We start from the raw sequence: 20,740 nt of genomic DNA, 5'->3' as shown, positions 1-20,740 counted from the left end.
TCTCTCCTCTCCCTCCTGTCCCCTCCCCTCCTGCCATTTACGGTGCAACTAGTACACACACACACACACGGACCCTGCCGCTGCCACTGCAGCTGCCATGGATATCAGCTAACAACACACACCCAGGCACGCGCGCGCGCGCTCCCACTCACACCACGCAGGAGTGGCCCCCGGCATCCCTACCCTCTTCCCCACCCCCACCCCACCCGCTCACCAGCTCGGCTACTGCTTGCTCAGGCTGCAGCCGCTGCCGCCGCCGCCACCACCACAGATCTCCTCTGCTGCGGGGCCACAGCCCGAGTGTCATTCAAGGGACAGCACAACCTCACCCATTCTCTTCTATCTCTGCCCAGCAGTCCCTCTCATCTTCCCCCTTCCACACTCCATCCAAAGAAGAGGGAAAGCACCGAACGGAGTGGGGGAGGAAGGCAAAGTCTGCTCTCCTCACTCCTTCGCCCCCTTGCTCCTCCATCCTCATCCTCTCACCAGCAGTCCTCCCCACCCCAAAGGAACCCAGGAGCTGAGGCAACTCACCTCACTGCCATGTCCAAAAGCTTGAAAAAGAAAAGCCACTGGACTAGCAAAGTCCATGAGAGTGTCATTGGCAGGAACCCGGAGGGCCAGCTGGGCTTTGAACTGAAGGGGGGCGCCGAGAATGGACAGTTCCCCTACCTGGGGGAGGTGAAGCCCGGCAAAGTGGCCTATGAGAGCGGCAGCAAGTTGGTGTCGGAGGAGCTGCTGCTGGAGGTGAACGAGACCCCCGTGGCGGGGCTCACCATCAGGGACGTGCTGGCCGTGATCAAACACTGCAAGGACCCCCTCCGGCTCAAGTGTGTCAAGCAAGGTGAGCGCGGCGGCTTGCCGGTGCTTTGCCAGGCAGCGGGATCGCTCCGGGCGAGGGGGAATGGAAGGGTGGGCGCGCGTGTGAAAGGGGGTGTGTTGCGCGATGTTGGAGTGGGGTCGGGAGAGGACCCGCAGAGCAAGTGAACTTTTCTAGGGGTCCGACTGGGGAAGGAGTGGGGGGCGCTAAAGCGAGGGCAGGGGAAGGTTGCGGTATGGTGTGCAACTTTGTGCAGTTAGACCCTCGCCTCAGAAAGGAGTTTGGCCTTGTCTGACCTCGCCAGCAGTGCGGTGAGCTCCCAGGGCAAATTGAATGTGCGTCAGTGGCATCGCCCGCAGTGGATGAAAAGCTTTTGGGGAAGGAAGGAAGAACGAAATGAAAGAAGGGAGGGAGGAGGAGGAAAAGAAGGGAGGGAGGGAAGGAAGGAAGGAGCAACTTGAGGGTGCGGCGGCATCATCAGAGTGGAGGGGAGCAGCGGGGGTGGGGAGCCGAGAACTGAGCTCCACATTCTGGGAGCTGGGCTGGAGACATCTTTGTCCATGGCTGTCCCCTGGGGATCTCTGCGCTACTGGCTGGCAAGGAAGCAGAAGGGACAGATGGCTTTGGACGCTTTGACGGATCTTCTGTAACTTTTTCCCCAGCTTCATCCCCTGCCCCCCCACCCCCGCCGACGATGGTGTCATGTGGGCATTGCGCGTCACGTGCGCAGACTGACCCGGCTCTCACCCGGGGTCGGCCCTCACGAGTTGACTAACCAAAGGAGGCGCGGCGCTAGGAACGGATGTTTTCGTTGGGGGCAAGGGAGTGAGAAAAACGGTTACCCGAAAGTATTTTACTCAGGGGGTTCCCTCACTGAGCGGACGTCCTCTGTGGTTGGGCTCTCCTCTGGGTCTAGATTTAGGGGGCGTGTCAGGGGAGGAGTCGGATAGAAAGGCCGGCTGGTTACAGTTCAGGCTCTCCTTAGCTCCAGTCTGACTTGGATGTGCCCAATTGAAGGCTGTGATGTGAACTTAGGGGAACTGGGGTCTGGCAGAACTCTCTTACTGCTTTTGCTTCAAAGAAAATTGTCCCGAAGGAGGAAAAAGTGATATAACAGTTTGGGAAGAGGACATTAGCTAGAATTAAGTAGTGTATCTTTGATGTCCACATGTGATTGCACTCCTTTTTTTAGCTCACGATGCACCATTTCATGTGCAGTATGTGTGTACACGTGCACACGCATATCTAAGGATTTGTTGTCATTATTACATTATTTGTTCTGATTCAGAGATGGAATGCCATTGCCTGGGTTTTGAACAACCACTTAATTGAACTGCATGAGCAACTCTTATGGGCAATGCTTCTAGGGAGATGTTCTTCACAAAACCAGTTTTAAAAGTAAACAAATGAAAAGAATTCATAGGCAAAATTTCTTAAATGTAAAGTTCCATGCCAAAAAAAGAAGTTTTCTTGGGTGATTCTTTAATATTCATGGTTGTAGATTTGAGATGGGCTATGTAAACATTGACTTGGAGGTCAACATTGTTCAATACTGGATGATACTAAAGAATATGACTAAGCTAGGAGGGGAAGTAGAGTATTTTTTGTTTTTCAAGATGACACACCTGAGTCTCAAATACAGGGATTCATGTTAGTTTATTTGATGTCATAGTACTGTCTTATAGCTAGACAGTAAAGTTCTGGTCTGGGGCCAAAAGGTCAGCAATGCAATGACTGACTCTGGTCCTGTTGGCAACAAGCTTGGTATTTTTAGTACAGAGTGGATACAAAAGTTAATGTATTGCTAAATTGGATTAATGATAGTATCCTAGTAAGGGAGGTGATTGTACTACTATAGTTTGCAATGATCACCACATCTTAAATGTTGTATTTGGTTCTGAGCACTACAATTTGAGATGGACTTTTGCAAACTGTAATACTAGCAAGCTGGAATGTGTCCAGAAGAGAAGGAAAAGGAGTGTTGTGTGTGCTAGACATATATTCTGTGAAACAAGTTCAAGAACTTAGCTTGGAAAAGTGAAGTGATGAAAGCTGTCAAGTATTGAAAAGCTATCAAGGAATTCCTACTATTCTGTGATGCTTCACAGGGCAAACTATGATCAGTTTTTGGAAATTAAAGGTAAAGCCCCTTTACCTTCATTTAAAAAGGCAAGCTTTCTACTTCTTAAAAAGCTGTGGCCTACCTGGTGGGTTAACGAGCCTTCATCATTATTTTTGTTCCTGAAGAGGTCAAATGACCATAGGACTTGGATATCTCAGGGTGATTCCTGTGTAAAACAAGGACCTGTATGAGATATCATGTAAGTTTGCTATGACTTGCTGCTGCAAAATGGACCCTGATCACTCATCTTCTATATTATGTTTTATTTGGAAAAATATTGCTTTTAGAACTCATGGAATATATGCATAGTTAAGTGGTATATTTAGGGAAATATTTTAAAATTCTATATTAACCCTCAGTTCTGGGCTTCACTGGGTCACTGATGATTGATGCTTGTAATGATGTTCACAGAAGCCCCACACGAACCTGATTTATTCTGAGTCATTATTGACCAAAAAAGAAAAAAAAATGCTTCTTTCAGCTTTTGGGGAAAATATAATCCTCTTGTATAAATTTAAAATATGGTGATTTATGTATACTATTCCCTTGGTGAAATCATTCTTTTCTTAAATAATAGACTTTTCTTAAATAATAGACTTTTAATTTATTTATCATCGTATGCAAGATGAAATTTCAGAACTTTTTACTATAGTATTTGTATGTCTTGGTTGTCACTACAGAGATCACTTGCTGGAAAAGCATTTAGAAGCTCTTGTCTCAAGTTGGTGTATTTCTAGAGAGCCAATGAACTAGCTTAACTGAAAACTTTAAACATTGTTTATATAGCAGTTGTATTTTTAAAATATTAATGAGATAATTGATTTTTGAATGTTCCTTTATACATTGGGTATTATATAGAAACTACATACATAATCATAGCTAAGCTAATACAGAAAACTTTAAACATTGTTTATATAGCAGTTGTATTTTTAAAATATTAATGAGATAATTGATTTTTGAATGTTCCTTTATACAGTGGGTATTATATAGAAACTACATACATAATCATAGCTAAGCTAATACAGATTTTGCAAAGGAAAGGAGAGATTTGGGTAACAAGAATATTGATAACATAAGCACCAGATAAAAATTGCATTTTTAACTTAATTTTTATTTACTCAATCAGCTAATTTTACATTATATTCATTATAATTCTAAATTATCATCTTTTAAAAATAAGGTGTGTTATTAGGATTTCAATACATGCTAGACAAGATGAATGTATCACAGTTTTTCTCTATTTAAATACGTTTAGAATAATTTTAAAACCTGTCTAATTAACTTCAAGGGATTCCTTTTTAACTTAAACCTGTCTGTTTTTAATCCGCACAGTGATGAGTTATATGAAAAATACCATTTATTATCACATCCTTTTTAATAAACTATGGCTTTGTAGTGTAGAATAAACTTTCCTCACCAAAGTATTTGATTCAAAATTATAGAATGGTTCTATGACCTTGTTAATGCGTCAGGCCAGTTGAAGGAAGTTTCCTGAGTGATTTCAGGGTCTATGCTAAGTGCTAAGGTTTTCTTTGTTATTGTTTGTTTTAAATTTGCAGCTAAGTTTCATAGCAGCCAGTCACATGGGCCATTGTGTTATACATTCCTTGCAATATGGATGCTAATGCATCTAATACCACATCGGGACCGACTTAGTCTGGACTTATTTTCCCGTGAGGATCTTATAATAGAAAATAAAAAGGCAAAAAGGCAAAAAAAAAAAAAAAAAAAAAAGTTTTCCAATTCTACCATGTGGAAGAAGGACCAAATAATGCTTCTGAAATTCGTTTCTAGAGACTATCGACATTGCACTCCCTCCCATTATTCCTTTTAAAGGCATCTTCAAAGGAAAGTAGATCTACATTTATTGAGTAATGCTTTCTTCTTGACTGACTTCAGGCTGGTATAAAGTTAAGCCTGTATGCTTCTTTTTATTTGGAAATGTATTAAAAAAAAGTCAGATTTTCTGCCAATAAAGATTGATTTTCCTCCGTAGAAATTTGAGATTATGTGAATTTATTGTTCAATAAACAATGGTTATTTAAACATTTTGACCAGTTAATTATTTTAGTAATAAAATGTATTTAATGTTTTGGAGCAAGGCTAATGAGACAGTTATGTTTAGGCATAAGTTTTTCTATATATATAGATAATTTAAGTGGTATGACATTCAATGTTAACTGTGACTTTTTTTATGTGTTTCTTTTAAATGAGTGTAGTCTCAGGGTGAAATCACGCTATACACATTTAACTGCCACCATCTCTGCTTTTAACATTTGCACCATGTAATCTTTTGGCACTGTTATGATGTCACTTTCCTTTTCAGTTGTTTGAAACTCTCCCGTTCACTTTCATAATGAGCAAAAAGTTTTCACATTTGACAGCCCTGATTGCTTGTAGTTTAAACAATGGGCTTTTGAAAGCATAGCAAACCTGGCTGAATCATCTCCCCCAGGATAAGGAATCGTGTAGTGGTTAAAAGTATAACCTCTCAAGCAGACTGCCTAGGTTTGAATCTTGGGTATACCACTTAGTACTGGCTATGTGACTAAGTGACCTAACCTGAGGTAGTGTTGATATCTTGAGAGTAAAATAAGTTATGCATTTAAATCACATAGAGTCTGAAAGATAATAATTGCTATGTAAATGTTAGCAAATGATATGCCAAATGTGTTGGTCATTTTTAGCTAGTAACATTATGATTTTTTTTTAACGTTCATGGTATTTTACTCCTATTTGAAGACTAACTGAAAAACATGAAATGATTAACTAGTTAATATTATGAGTAGTTTTTCAAGTTATATTCTTGAGGTTTTTCTGAAGAATAAAGTAAACCCTTTTCTTTGAAAAGCATTAATGTGAAGACAATGCCATTAAATAAAATGGAGCATATTTTTACTTTTTAAAAATAACTTCCACTGATGCTGCCTTTATGTGCAAAGGTCTTCTGTTTTATATTTATTTTATATCTTAGTGATAGTATATTTTCTTCCAGTAATTTATTCCCTTTGTAACCATATCATTACCCTAAACAGTTGGTGAATGTATGAATTGTTTACTTTAGGCTTGATGAACACAGAAACTGTATTGGAATACTTGAATTTAAGTTTGGGAATTTATTTATCGTTCTCACATATGACTAGAGTTAGATGTAAGTATCATATTTTAATGCTGAACTTTCACTTCTCAGCTAGAGATCAAGTATCTTATAGAGAAAAGCTATAACAAAACAAAATTAGTTTATAGGTGTTCACAGAAAATGTATAATGCAAAAAAGAAATTGAAATTCATCAAGAAACTTTCTTTGCGTTTGTGAGAATGACAGTAGCTCAATATAAATAATTCTCTACATGAACAGTGTTACAAGATTCAGCAACCAATAATATCTCTACCACCAGCATTCCAGATGCTAGCATTTTAATTGAATTAATTCCATCTCAGAATTCAATAGAAACATCTACCTTGAAACTCTAGCATCCAATATTAACTTTCAAAAATTGTCCCTAGCTACAATCTGGCTAGTTTTCAAGACAAGAAGCATGGAACAAAGTCTTAACAACTTTCTTGGTATTAAGACATTTTTGTATTATTTATTCCACTCCATTCCTGGCTTCCTTTCTCTCTTCTGTCTCTAGTAAGGACTGATGTGCTATTTCCTGTAATAAAAGTAAATTATAATTAAGTTATGTACAGAATTTAATAATATTTTCATAACTGGTGATTTTCACATAGTAGTAGGCTTACAGTGAGGTATATGTACCTGCTAATAACTGTTTTTAATTGCTCATATCATCATAGAGAATTAGTATATGCTGCTATTATTACATTTCATTGACAAATGATCAATTCTTTTACAAGGTCTCCATTTGGGGGTTAGTTTTTTTTTTTCTAACTTAAAAAAATTTGTGTTACATTTGATATATAGTGTTGACTGCATAGGATAGTCTTAAAGAAACAGTATAAGTCTCCTCCTTTGGCAACTGATTGAATATTAACTCAATTGCATCCAACTTATCTATTTTCAAAGATCCATAGGCTAATGAGTAGATGTTTTAAATGAATGATTGCATTTGTTTCAATATTTGAAACAATTACATGGCTTGCTTTATACTGGGGATTGTTTTATGAATCTATGTGAGGTTTTGTATGGTTTCAGTTACTTTTGGTTATTTAAAAAAATACCACAGCAATCATCATATGTCCAGTAATAAGCAAAATGAGATATGGGACAGAAGGAAAAAAATAAACATTTCTTTTTGAAGTAAAAGATATTTTATAGATATTAATTTTTCTAATGACAAAATTTGTGGAGAATTTTTATGAATTTCTTAACTGCTTTTTGTGAAATTAATGCATATAATATCAGAAAATTTTCATAAATATCCAGAGATTTTATTCAGTGACTTTAGGAAATGAAGTAAGAAGGAACAAGCCTGTTTAATTGAAAAATAAAATAAATATATTATTTTGTGTTTGAAAAAGTTTTGCATAGCATAATATCACTTTCCCAAATGCTATATTGAATTATTTATCTTGCCATGGATCACAGGTATTACAAAAGCTGTTTGCACTTTACATTGTCACTTAATAGACCATACAGCATATCTGAATAAAAATGTTAAGAACCAAAACCAATTATATATTTTAACATTTATTTTTCATTTTACAGGTGGGCAGTGATGCTTATCCTAATACTTTGTATTGCTGTGCACAGGAAGGTGCATACTTAGCTGGAACATATATGAACACAAGAATATATGTCAAAATCTGATTAGTTGGATTGCAAGTATGAGCAAGTTTCGGAGATAGGAAATGTCCAGTGTTGCATGTGATCATTGTACATTTGACCTCATTTGCCTTTCTCCTCAGTCTATCCTGTAAGGATGTTAAAGCAACTCTTTACCAGGCAAACTTTCTTCAAGAGGTAGCCAAATATTTAGCCTTAAAGGGTCACTAAAATCTCTCAAAAGTCTTGACTAACTTTCCAAAGTACTCTGGGTGACTGTAATCTTGCCTTTCTAGCAAGTGAGGTTCTTAGGGAGGGGGCATTTTGTTGGGGTGGGAAGCGGGGTCTAAGCAAACTGAAGGAATTTGATCCCCCTCTGGGTGAGCAAGAATATTATCAAAGATGCTTTTACCCATCTGCAGGGAAAGACTAAAACCTTCTTTCTTTGTGTTTCTACTGAAACATAATCTAGCTATAGCTGGATCTCCTTTCCCTCTTTTGTTGGAAGTATATATATGCTTTCCTTTTCTTCAGTCTGGTGCCGGAGAGTTATGCTGGAGAACGGGACAAATTTGTTCAAATTCTTTGAATACATGGAACACAAACACACACACTCATACACACATGTTTTTCAAACACTAATATTCAATGTCATTTTATAAATCAATATTCCCAGAAAGGCATTTATGCATGTTCAGATACAGTCTTATTTTAGGGAAAGGAGTAACATAAAATTACTCCATGTGTGACAAATCTAGCTGAAAGTCTTGCATAGTCATGCATCAGCTTTCAACTGTGAGTGGTACTCTTAACCTAGCTTTGAAAATAGGCAACCATAGAGACATAATGAAATCAAGGACCCAGAAGATTTCTAAATTTCATATAAATCAACTGTTTAGAAGTGAAAATAAGGAGTCATATTTTAAGAGTTTGGATGTGGTTATTTTTATTTGCATCACCAAATGGCTGGTGGACTACACAACACACAGGATAATGTGCCAATTTTTATGTAATAGGAGGAGGTGCAAGGACAAGGCGTATGATTATTCATGAATTGGATATCATATTTGCAGAATGATTTACTTTGTTTTAGCTTGGATGTTTCAGAATAAAATGAGATGTCTGGATCCAACATGCTGTGAATATATTGTATATTAAAATTATAAAGAACTAATCATTTAAAAATCATTTAAATGATGTCTAATTTATAAATATTTAGCTAAAATATAAGTACTGGCATTGCCTTACTTAGAAATTAAAAATGTAAAAAAAAAAAAAAACAACCCAACTAAGTTTAATTAGAATGGATCCTTAGATATTTTGTTAAGAAGTGGAGAATATAATACTTTGAATTACATTAATGTTTTAATTGCAAACTAGTTCTTTATATAAAGGTAATTCACTATGGAGTGGTATTGTATATGAATTTTTAAAGTACATATATACTATGAAATGTAGTATAAAATATATAAAATTCATGATATATATTGATAACTAAAACAATAGCTACTACTATGTCTCAAGAAAATGTCATTTTATATTCTCAATCCAAGCCTCCCTTTTGAAATTAATTGGAAAATCTTCATTGCCAATCTGAGTGGTCTCAAGATGCCCTTCTTCCTTGGGGAAATTTCCTCTTATGGCTCTGATTGAGAAGGTGCTTTGTTTCTGTTGAATACTCTTTCAGACCGACCTTAGAAAGCCACAAACTTATTAGAGCAATTGTTGGTTCTTGTCTTAGCTTCCAGGCTGCTATGACAAATAGCATACAATGGGTTGGCTTAACAATAGGAATTGATTATCTCACGGTTTCAGAAGCTAGAGGGCTTGCTTTCTCCTGGGGTCAGCAAAGTTCTGGCTGGCCGGCAATCCTTGGCTTTCCCATCACATGGTGATGTCCTCTCCTTTTTCTTCCAGGTTCCCACTGACTTTCTACTTCCAGCTCTTCCCCTTGGCTTTCTTTTTATAAGACCTCCCATTAATAGGATTAAAGACCCATCCTGATTCAATTGGCTACACTTTAACTAAAAATAACGTCTTTAAAAGGTCTTATTTACAATGGGTTCACATCCCCAGAAATGGGATTAAGATTAAGAACATGTTTTAAGCTGGTGTACCTAATTCAACCTACCACAGTTGTCTACCTGGCACACATTTCTGCTCCTTTCCTGCTTTCCTTGCCACTGTTGATGTTCTGCTGCATACTTCATCCCAGGTTGGCCTGAGCCCAAGGCGATGCTAATGTCTAAACCTAGCAAGGTAATTCTATCTTCTTTGCCAGTGGTTAGTTAGGAAATGGCATATAACCTAATTCTGACTAATGAAAAGTAAAGTGAAGCCCCTTGGGAACTTTCTGACAAATTTCTTAGTTCTTTAAAAAGACCCAAGAAAGAATGATTCTGTTTTCTGTCTAGGAAAGTTGCTGGATATGGAGGTTATGCCTGGAGCAACTGTTGCCTCCTTGGGAAGGTGATGAGAAATAGCCAAAAGGTAGAAGATGACAGGGAATTGAGAGATGAAATGGTACTTGCTCCTTGATGAGTTGCTGAAATAAGCAACCCAGGACTTCTGTTATTGAAATAATAATAAACCAGAAATTTAAAGCCATTTGTCTTAGTTTGCCAAACTTCTATGACAAATGCCATATAATGGGTTGGCTTAAACAACAGCATTTATTAGTTTATACCTTTGGAGGCTGGAAGTCCAAAATCAAGTGTTCGCAAGTCTGCAGTGTTCTGGGGCTGGTTTGTTGCAGTCCTCAGTTTCCTTGGCTTGCATCGCTGACTCCTATCTCATGGCAATCTCTCTTTCCGTGTGTTTTTCTGATTCCAGGCTTCTTCCTGTGTGGCCTTGTCTAACTTCTGTTTTTTGGATTTTTCTATTTATAAGATCTCCTGTAATATGGCTTAAGATCCACCCAGATACAGTTGGCTACATTCAGCTAAAAAGAAAAAAAAATCTTAAAAAGGTCCTGTTCACAAATGGTTTCACAGTCACAGGAATGTGGATTAAAATTAAGAACATGTCTTCACTGGGGTACATAATTCACCATTTAAATTGTGATTTCTGTAATTTGCTGCCAAAATCATTCTGAATAATTTAGTAACTGTAAAATGGTATGAAAGTCAGCATTTTTTTTCTCATTTATGCTTTTGGGGAGCATTGGTGGGGATCTTCTTTCATAAATAAAAGTAATTTGGGGGGAAAAACAATCTAGGTGTTCCTCTTATGTAAATTCAATCAAATTCTAGTTATGTCTCCATCACCTCATTCAAGTTTGCTCTGGTTAATTTCTGCTTCAAATTCCAGAAAATTCTTACTATTTTGAAGTAAAAATATAGGAACACGTATTCATTTTAGCATTATTCAATGTAGAACATAATCCAGAAAGCAAATCATCTACAAAAATATACCAGTAATGTATGCCAAAACTAAATTGAAATATTTTTTGAATTATATTTTGTTTACAAATATCCATGCCATTGATTTAGGAGTGCCTTCAATTATAAACTGACTCATTAAAACTGTTCCAAGCTCCATTTTGCCAGGAACAGAATTCATTTACTTATTATTCAACAAACATTTATTGGAACTTACTCTGGCAGGCACCGAGCTAGAGACTGGTGGTAGGACAATGAATATTCCATCATTAAGATGTCATCTACACCCTCAAGTAGTTCTCAGTGTCGTATGTGTTGTATGACCTCAGTTAAGAGTCATTAAGGAGAGAAATTTTTTCCATCTATTAAAGATGCTTTCCATCCTGTAATGAGAATAAGAGGAGAGAAAACAAAATGTCTTGGAGAAGAACTATGGACTAAGAATCCTTGGTACTCCACATTAAGGATTGCAATTCATGTAGTTCCACAAACTTGGTATGTGTGTATTATTAATATATGTGCCAGGCACTGTGCTAGAAAATGACCATAGAAATGTGTGTAACTCTTGATCTCACCCCAGAGATTTTACACTGCACTGTAAAAGTAAAGAACGTGGAGCTTTGGAGACAGGCAGGTGTGGATTCCAGTCATAGCTCTGCCCCCATAGAGATGTGAATTGAACAATTTTTTTTAACATCTTCAAATATCAGCTCCATCCTTTATAAAATAAGCATCATTATAGAACCTACTTCATAAGGATGTTGTGAATAATAAATGTGATAATGCCTATAACGTGCTTAGCCAGGGCCTGGACAAGTAAATTAAAGGTTCAATAACTGTTTGCTATTAACATAATTATAATATATAATTAATAGCATTTGTAGTCACATCATATATCAAAATTATTTTTGATTAGTAATTACCTATAAACAAGTATTTTCAATAAAATAAATGTTTAAAAAAATGTGTTCTCAGTAGATGGGCACCTAGTCTGTCCTGGGTTTCAAGCAACATTTCATGAAGGAGAGAATGCTTGAGTAGATGACCAGGTGAGAAAGGAAGGGGAATGCTTGGAGAGGAGAAGCACAGACCTTGACATTGAGAGGAAAAGAGAATGTTTCAAAGAGTTTCTAAGTTCTAAAGTCTGGAGTTTAAGATAGGAAAGACCTTGGGGAATTAGATGTGGGCCAAGCTACCACTGAAATGAATGATGAGCCTTTGATTATTGTTATTATTATTACCATTAATACTGAAAAAAATCTGTGCAGCCTTATAGGTCAGGCAGTGTTCTAAGCATTTAGATATAGGTTAACTCATTTAATGCTCATGTGATTCTATAAGGTAGGTACTCTCAATAATCCCATTTTGCAGATAAAGAAACTGGAGCCCAGAGGGTTAAGAAATTTGTACAAAGCTGTTTAAGTAACAAAGTGAGGAATCAAACCCAGGCAATGCTCTTAACCACTGTGCTAACTTGCTTCTCAGTATTTGAATGGTTTTTAAGAAAAGAATTGACAGGGTCACGTTAATGCAGTGTTTTCCAGTGGAGAAGTGTTGACAACATTCAAACAGCACATTTAGGCAAAGAAGAGACCTGATTGAAGGGGACTTAGAGAATTGTCAGGAAGACCATTTAGGAAGCTACACAGCTATTAAGAGGGGAAGTTTTGAAGTTTTGAACTATACCAGTGATGGTACGAATAGGGAAGGGGGGCTGGGTGAGAAATACGTAGGTAGTAAAATTGGCAGCACACATAGTTGAATATGTAAAAAGAGAAAAGAGCCTCGCATGACTTTCTGGTTTCTGCTAGATGGTATCATTTGTTAAGATACAGACTAAAGGCAAGCAGTAGATTTGAGAAGAAGTTAATTCCATTTGGGAATTTGAGGTGCCTGGAAAGAATTCAAATGGTAGGTATCTGGATATTTAAGTCTGAAGGTCAGAAGAATGGTTGAGGCTGATTGTATATATTAGGGAATCTGAGGTAACCTGGTGAGAGAATGTAAAGGGAATAGGAACAAAAATCCTGTGATACCTAAGTTTGAGAAGTCAAAGGATCCCAGGAAGGAAACTGAGACGGTTGAATCATAGTAGTCTTCATAATAAGTGAGCCATCTGCACTTCCAAACACAGCAGAGATGGCCAAAAAGAAGATGTTTGGAATGTTTCCTTTGCATTTGGACAACATGGCGGTCACCTTCGATGGTGCCATTTCTGGAGTAGAAGGGGCAGAAAAGCCAGATATCCCAAAGTTGAAGAGTGAACAGGAAGTAAGAAAATGGAAATAGTGTGTGCATACTACTCTTTCAAGAAGCTTCACCTTTTAGTAAAGGGTAATGGGAAGTTGCTTTATAGAAGATGCATGGTTAAGAGAAGTAGGGGTGTGAGTGTGTTGGTGCGTCTAGGTGTGTTATGATGGAAGACGCTCGATCTTGGATTTCTGTATTTGTTACATAAATAAACTTCAATCTATCAATATAAAGATATTCTTGCAAGTTAAGATCATTTCATGGAGTAATTGAACAAGTATTTATTCATTACATGTTTGTTCTGTGTCATGCTAACTGCTGGGTCCTGGCATTTAGATGACAATAAGGCTGAGACCCTACCTTCCAGAAATACAGAGTAGTAAGGAGAGGTACTCATGTGCAAAGCTAACCTTCAAACACTCTGTCTAGTACAATGGTACAGGGATAAAACATACTGCTTTTAGACTTCATAGGAAGGAGATGGAGAAGCAGAAGGGTATAATATTTGAGTCCATTCCCAAATTTGTTGCTATCACTTCCTTAGGTTGAGATTAACTTTCTCTGTGTCCCAGTCTCCTTATATGTTACAGGGTGGTTGTTAAGAGTTAAAAGAAGATAATGCAGGGAATGTTTTGTAACATTAAGGGCAGGTCAGTTGGAAATGTTATTACTTGTTGATGGAAGATGGGGTGGGAGTGCTTCGTCGTAGAAGGGATCTTTGAGATTGGCTGTAAAGCATTAGGGGAGGGGAGACATGGGAGGCAGAGGTGGTAGAAGGTGAAAATGCATTCTTCCTGTTCACAGAACCACATGTAGATGAGTGAGATTGGAGAATGGGGTATCTGAGCACTCCTGGTGGCAGGTGAAGATTTGTCCAGAAGGGAAAGAAACTTGGATTCATATCAGGAAAGATTATAGATAAAAACCTAAGAAAATTTAGACATTATTCTCTAGGTGTGTCAAGCCACAGAAGCTTTTTGAACAAGGGAAAAGTTAATCAAAGTGGTTGCTTTTTAGGGGGTGGGGAGGAATCAGTTTGAAGTATGCATTGAGAGTAGAAGAAACTGAAAGCAGGTCTAAACTCTAGCATCAGTAGTGGGAATAGAAAGAGGTGATGAATTTGAGACATATTTTGGGGGCAGAATGAGTGCAAATGTATAACCAATTGAATGGAAGTAGTGGTGTTAAGAGAAGACAGAAGTCCGAGATGTCTCTGAGGCTTCTGACTTAGGGGTGGGTGAGTGGAGTAGATGAAGATGCCATTAACTACAGAAATTAAAATGTAATCTATGTGGAAATGGCTTCAGGCTGCTCTAGAAAGAGAAAATTGATGTCTTTGAGAATGAAGAAGCAGCAGAGCGGCTACTTTCAGTGTGTCATGGGTCTTAGTAAATAAGTAAAACAATTAGATTCATAAGATATTCATCATGGATATTTTACTTAAAAATAATTTATAATAAGCAAAACAAGGTATACTAGACATTAGGGTTTGGGTTAGTAGGATAATAGAATAAAGTTAGCAAATGGCCTATTTTTAAAAAATTTTTAACAGATTTTCTTACTGCTCTGGCTAATATTACTTGAAATACAGACTGAATGGAGAGAAATGAGTGCTTTGGAATATAATATGTTCGAGGTACCTGGCAGTTAGCGTCTTTTTGACGTTCAAAGGCCGTCTTTGTCTAGAGTTCACATAATTGTTGGAGTTTCATATTGGAGAGTTGTGAGATACTGTTTTTACAATGATAGTTGTGGTCCTCCAAGGAGTTACAGTCCTCTTAGGAGAGCATTGAGAGTGAGTAGAGGCCAAAAATGGAAATTTTAGGAACACATATATTTAACAGGCCTGCACATATATTCCTCTTTACTTAGAGCTTTTGACAGAACAAGAAGGTACATTTTTAATAACTTATAAACCAGTCATTTAAATTGGGTTCTTCTTAAGCATGATAGTCTAGGATATATTTATCATATATTGATTTTTATTGTTAATTGAACAATGAAGATAATGTTCTTATTTTATAAGCAAGTCAAATACAAACATAGTAAGAACTCTGTTTTCAACAGTGCTCCCTGTATCTGCTGTACGTTTTTAGTTTTCTTTCAAAGGTCACAAAACTAAAAAAAATCTTCCCTTTCTGTTTATGTTTGGTGCTATGTTGAGACCAATTTCTCTGACCATTGCTGTAATGTTCTAGGCTATCTTTGGAGTAAATACCGAAAATGCAAACTCTTCTCTAAATTATAAGAATTCTTCATTGAACTGTGCTTAGAATTAATTACCTTCCTCTGATATGGAAAATTATTCAAATGTTCCCGTATGGCAATGGTTAAAAGATGCACCGTTTTGAATACTCAAAATATCTTCTTTCTTGAAGGTAGCTTCTGTAGTTCAAGGTCCCAGAAAAGAGTATGAAATATTTTGAAGTTGACAAATTAAATTATAGATTAAAAGAATGACACATAATCCCAATATCTGAAAAACTATTCATTTTATCCTTAATTGTTATGTGGAATTAGATCTAGATTCTCCTAATTTTTAATATCGCAACTAAATATTTCCTCATTTTCATTTGCTACAGCAATGGTTTGCCAATGAAGTTGTTAAATATGTCACTTTAAATAGACCTTGAACCCATCAAGGGTAGGAACAGCATCTAATTCATATTTGTTTCCCTAGTACCTGGAATGATGCCTAAGGATACATGAAATGTTTAGAAAACATTTGTTGAATGAATGAATGCTAAAGGTCCTCTTTCCCTGTAAAGTGTGATTTATTCAAGACACAGTAGAATCTTCTGTCCATAATTAACAAACATTATAAATTCAGCCATTTTAACCTATAGCTGCATTCTTGAAAAATATTTAAATGGTTTAAAATCTTTTCTCTTTAAATATACTTGAGTTCATTGTATTGTGCTTTGGTAGGGTTTTAGCAGTGTGAACACTACTTATCTCACTCATTATTAGACTCATTTTGTATACATTGTGGTTTTTTTTTCCCCCAAAAAATGCATTCATTGCTGGTAATTACCCTAAATTATGGATTTTTCTTAGTTTGTTAAGTATGCTTTTCATCCTTACACTGAAACTGTTGTTGAAAGGAATCTGCTTGTTTAATTTAAAAGTTATATGTTAAATGACTATGCTTACTGTGATTCAAAGAAGTATTAGCCTGTGAAACACCAGGTTGCTGAGCCAATTATCTGTCAACATCTAAGAAAGTTTAGCTGCTAATGACTGAGGCAGAATGACATTGCCACAGACCTCCAGTATCAAAAGACAGCTTAGAAGTTTAGTTAGAATAAGAGACTTTCTTTATTAGGACAATTAAATTGGCTCTTTTGCTCCAGAAGGAAGGTTTTCATCTAGGATGAGAATTGTTTTAGAAAGAGAAAATTGCTCTATTTGAGAACAAGGAAAATGTAGAGGTAGTAGTTCATAGTAGATTAGTAATAAAATGTTATTCATGTAATCCATTTGAAAACACCTTTAAATTGTCTGAGTAATAAGAAATAGGGGCGCATTTAGTCAAGGAAAACCACAATATACATTTTTGTTCTAAGAATATTGTTTCCTCTTCTTGTCCCACATGATATTTTGACATATAGGCAAATCAGCTAATTTTATTTTCAAATATATATATAAGTATTTATATATAATCTCCATTGGCATTCCCTGAAGTTATTAATGTTGAACTTGAAAGTTCATATCTAATTTAACCCAGCAATGTAAGCATTGTTGAATTTACTTAGGCACAACTAATAAAAAATAATAATAATAACAGCTAGCCTATATAGATCGTTATGTTCCAGTCACATATACTGATTCATTTGACATTTTTATTAAACAAGTTGGGCTTGAAGGGTACAAACAATAAATAATTATTTTTCTCTCCCTCCTGCCTTCAAGTACATCCTGTCATGCTTCACTGCTCCACCTTGGGAAAGCATCTCTGGCCCATCTCATAACCATTTGTTACTTTCATGTATCAGAATAGTCTCATTTTGGGGTTTTGAAAAGATGTAGTCTGTTCCAAATACAAAGTTTAACTTTGTATCCGATTTAAAGTTTCTCCCATCTTTGAGCCGACTTTGTTGGTAGCCTTAAGTACCAGTTATGAGAGAGGTTAATGTGCTCCGTTTCTTTGCTCTGCTTGCTCCACCATCCTCCATCTCCCAACTGCTTCCTCTGAGGTCAGGACAGGGAGAAGGAGAAATGGGAATAAAAAATGCAAGGGCTTGTTACGCTAGTTATTTTAAATCTGCTCTTAGGTGTCCTCTGTTGTGTGAGGCATCCTAAGGCTGGTTTTCTATTATAGATCATGTTTGTACATTACTCAGAAGTACTCCTAGTTTTCCTCATCATCTTCTGCACAATCCACTGTGCGACTGCAGCACCCCCTGACAGGAGCAATGGACTCTAAACCCGACCACTTATTATTCCCCCAACAGCTCCTGCCCATTACATTACACCTCCAGGCTCTTTCTGTTTCTACCCATTGGTCCAGCAGGCAGCACCCTTGAACACTGTCCTTTCATGAGAGCATTAACCAGTCTTTGCTCTAGGGTGTCTAATTGGCTGTGAAGAAACTTCATGCATCTTTGCCCGATCATGTAGCAGAAATGCAGCCACATCTCTCCTCGTCCAAACAGCATCGTGGCCAGCTCCACCCAGGCTCCCACTTTCAGAATTCTTCTGACAAGAAGTAGGTGTAAGTTCCTATTTTTGTGACAATCCCCAGACTTAATGGGATTTTTTTTTTTTCAATTTCTCCCAAAAACTCTATCACACTTTGCTTTGGGTGGTAGCATGGGATAGCCATAACTGTTTTAAGGATTCAGCAAGCAGCTAACTGAAAGTTGCTAACCTCCTCCCCACTCAGTTCTCTTTGAGTAACCACTTCCTTGAAGCCCATGCTTCTCCTCTCAGAGGAAAGGTGAGATGACACTTGCTTTTCCATTAAGATTCTCCCAAGGAATCTTTTTCATAGGATCCCTTTTCAAATATTTGGTTTTCTCATCTCGACTATTAGGAATGATGTTCTTTGGACTGGTTTTACCATAGGTATGATTGATGCCTTACTTATTTCCCTTTGTTCTCAACTTTGCAGCTTTACCTAACTTCTAAGAAAACAGGAAATGTCCCATTTCACATCTTTTCATACTCATTTAAGTTACACGATAACTCTATGAAGAAAGTGATATTTATTATCCCAGTTAAACATGAAGAAACTGAAGCACAGTTTCATTACTTGTCCAGGATGGCTCAGCTCGCCCAAGGTCATTCTGTACTAAGTGGCTGCCAGACTTGAAGCCCACTTTCCTATCCACTTTTCTATATTGCTGAAGTGGAATCAGGCAAAGTCTAAAGGATTAATGAACCAATGCCCTAGATAGGCACCCCAAACTGCAAAGCAAACAGTTATAGTTACCAAATATGTTTTTTTTTAGTTCAGTTTCCCTTTCCAAGAATTCAGGTTTTCTGATTGAAACAGCATTCATTCCTTCTTCTCCTTCTTCCCGTCTTAGAATAATCCAGAGACTTCAAGATTAATTACTAATTTTTTTGCTGAAAACATAAGTATTTTAGAAGGATTATTATAATGTTTCATATTCTGCTGTCTCATTATTGCACAGCATACGCCATTAACAACCATGAAAGTACTACAATAGGGCTGTGTTAAAATACTGCAATAGGACAAGGGAATACAATTCAACAAATAGCAAAGTATTAAAAATTCCCCTAGTAGTATTTCTGTGCTTTCTGAATTTTTTAAACAAATGGTATTTTGTGAACAGAAGTTTATTTTATGATTACTGTATGTGAATATTTTTTCCCCAAGATCAAACATTTCTTACTTGTCTTCTTTCTTCCCCCTAGGAAATTGTTAGTGTCACGGCTAGAGTTGACATAAATCTGCTATTTATTTACACTCAGTGGCATCCAGATACATTATAAATATTGCATTTCTAAAATGTATCTACTTGTAAAATGCAAATTTGGGGATTTGGCTCAGAAGAACTGTCTTATCTCAGGTGCTTCACTCTAGTATGCTCATGTGGAGATTGTATTTTAGTATTACTTGAGTTGCAGATTTATTTCATCTTGCCTAACAGTATCAGCAATTTTCTTCTGCTGGTTCCAATTATTGTGATTATTTCCATCCTGAGTGAAGTTTGGCAAAATCAAATATAGAAAGGAAAAGAAAAGAATACAAAGAATACGCTATTCCCCCAAGCTAACATTCAAGCTTATCAGTCTTTATTTAACTGCAGAAACCATTTATTAAAATTCAGAGTTAGCAATTTAATATTGATTTTGGTCCTCTTTGGTGTTGCAGACATAAACCTTAAGTATGTACAGAACACAGTTTAGTACTATGATGTAGTATGTATGTAATATGCCTTGTCTCAACTCTGATGGATTAGGCCTTTGTTCCTCTCTATTAGAGAAGTTAGAGGGAAAATTGACATGAATTTGGGAATTTTGTGATATTGTTTGCACATGTAATGTATGAAAAAGTAGAGGGTATAAGCACATATGTTTTACTATATATGATTTTGGTTGTTCACAGGTTTTTTAGGCTCTGTTCACTTAATTCTTTTTTTCTTTTTGCTTCTCAGCCTGAATTATTCCAATTATCTTGTCCTGAGTTCATTGATTCTTTCTTCTGCCAGCTATTAAACCCTCTAGAGAAATTTTCATTTCTTTTACTGTGGTGTTAAACTCCAGTATTTCTGTTTGACTCCTTAAAATTTCTCTCTATTGAGATTCTCATATTGTATATTCATTATTTTCCTGCTATCCTTCAGCTCTTTCTCTGTGTTTCCCTTTAATTCCTTCAACATATTGGGGATTACTTTTTTGAAGTCTTTGTCTGGTATGTCCAAAGTCTGGTTTTCTTGGTTGATGGTTTCTGTATTATCTTGCTCCTTTGGATGGGTCATCAATTTGTTTCTTTGTCTTGTAATCTTTTGTTGTACATTTTAATATTTTAAAGCACTATTTCTAGAATTTAGTCCCTGAGCTGTCTGTTCTTTAAGTTTGCATCTAGCTATCGATATGATAGTTATTTCCTTGAGTGCTGGGAGCTGACAAAAACAAAGAAACCAATGCAAAAAGGACCTTTCACAGTCTTTGCAAATTTGCTCTGCATTGGCTGGTGGTCTCCCTTTTGGAGTTTAGCCCTGCTATCAAGAAGATCAGCCTGAAGAGAAGCAGTGCAAGGACCTGCCCTTTTCTGAGCTTTTGTGTTCTCCTGGGCTTTTGCTTGCTCCTGGCCTTAGGAATTCCTCCGTTTACAAGAATTTGAATCTTCCTTGTACTCCCTGTGAAATAATTTTTTTTCCCTTTCTGGGTGCTTTACTGTGTGACTTAAAGCAGGTAATCCTTTGCCCCAGGCTATTTGACTTAATAGTTGCTTACATACTTTGGCTGTC

General features: G+C 37.0%; 1 protein-coding gene across 1 annotated transcript in view; it reads left to right on the top strand.

Moving 5' to 3' along the window:
* The first annotated feature begins 221 nt into the window (after nucleotides 1-221).
* Nucleotides 222-20,740, top strand: part of MAGI2 (membrane associated guanylate kinase, WW and PDZ domain containing 2) — a 1,506,415-nt gene continuing 1,485,896 nt past the window's right edge. The window contains 1 exon segment of the mRNA XM_037836511.1: nucleotides 222-844. Coding sequence (XP_037692439.1) covers nucleotides 544-844 — 301 coding nt within the window. The 5' untranslated portion in view covers nucleotides 222-543.

This window comes from Choloepus didactylus, chromosome 5, assembly GCF_015220235.1.
Source record: "Choloepus didactylus isolate mChoDid1 chromosome 5, mChoDid1.pri, whole genome shotgun sequence".
Classification (NCBI taxonomy): Eukaryota; Metazoa; Chordata; class Mammalia; order Pilosa; family Megalonychidae; genus Choloepus; species Choloepus didactylus.
The sequence above is the reverse complement of the archived record's forward strand: the minus strand, read 5'-3'. Positions and strand labels throughout refer to the sequence as shown.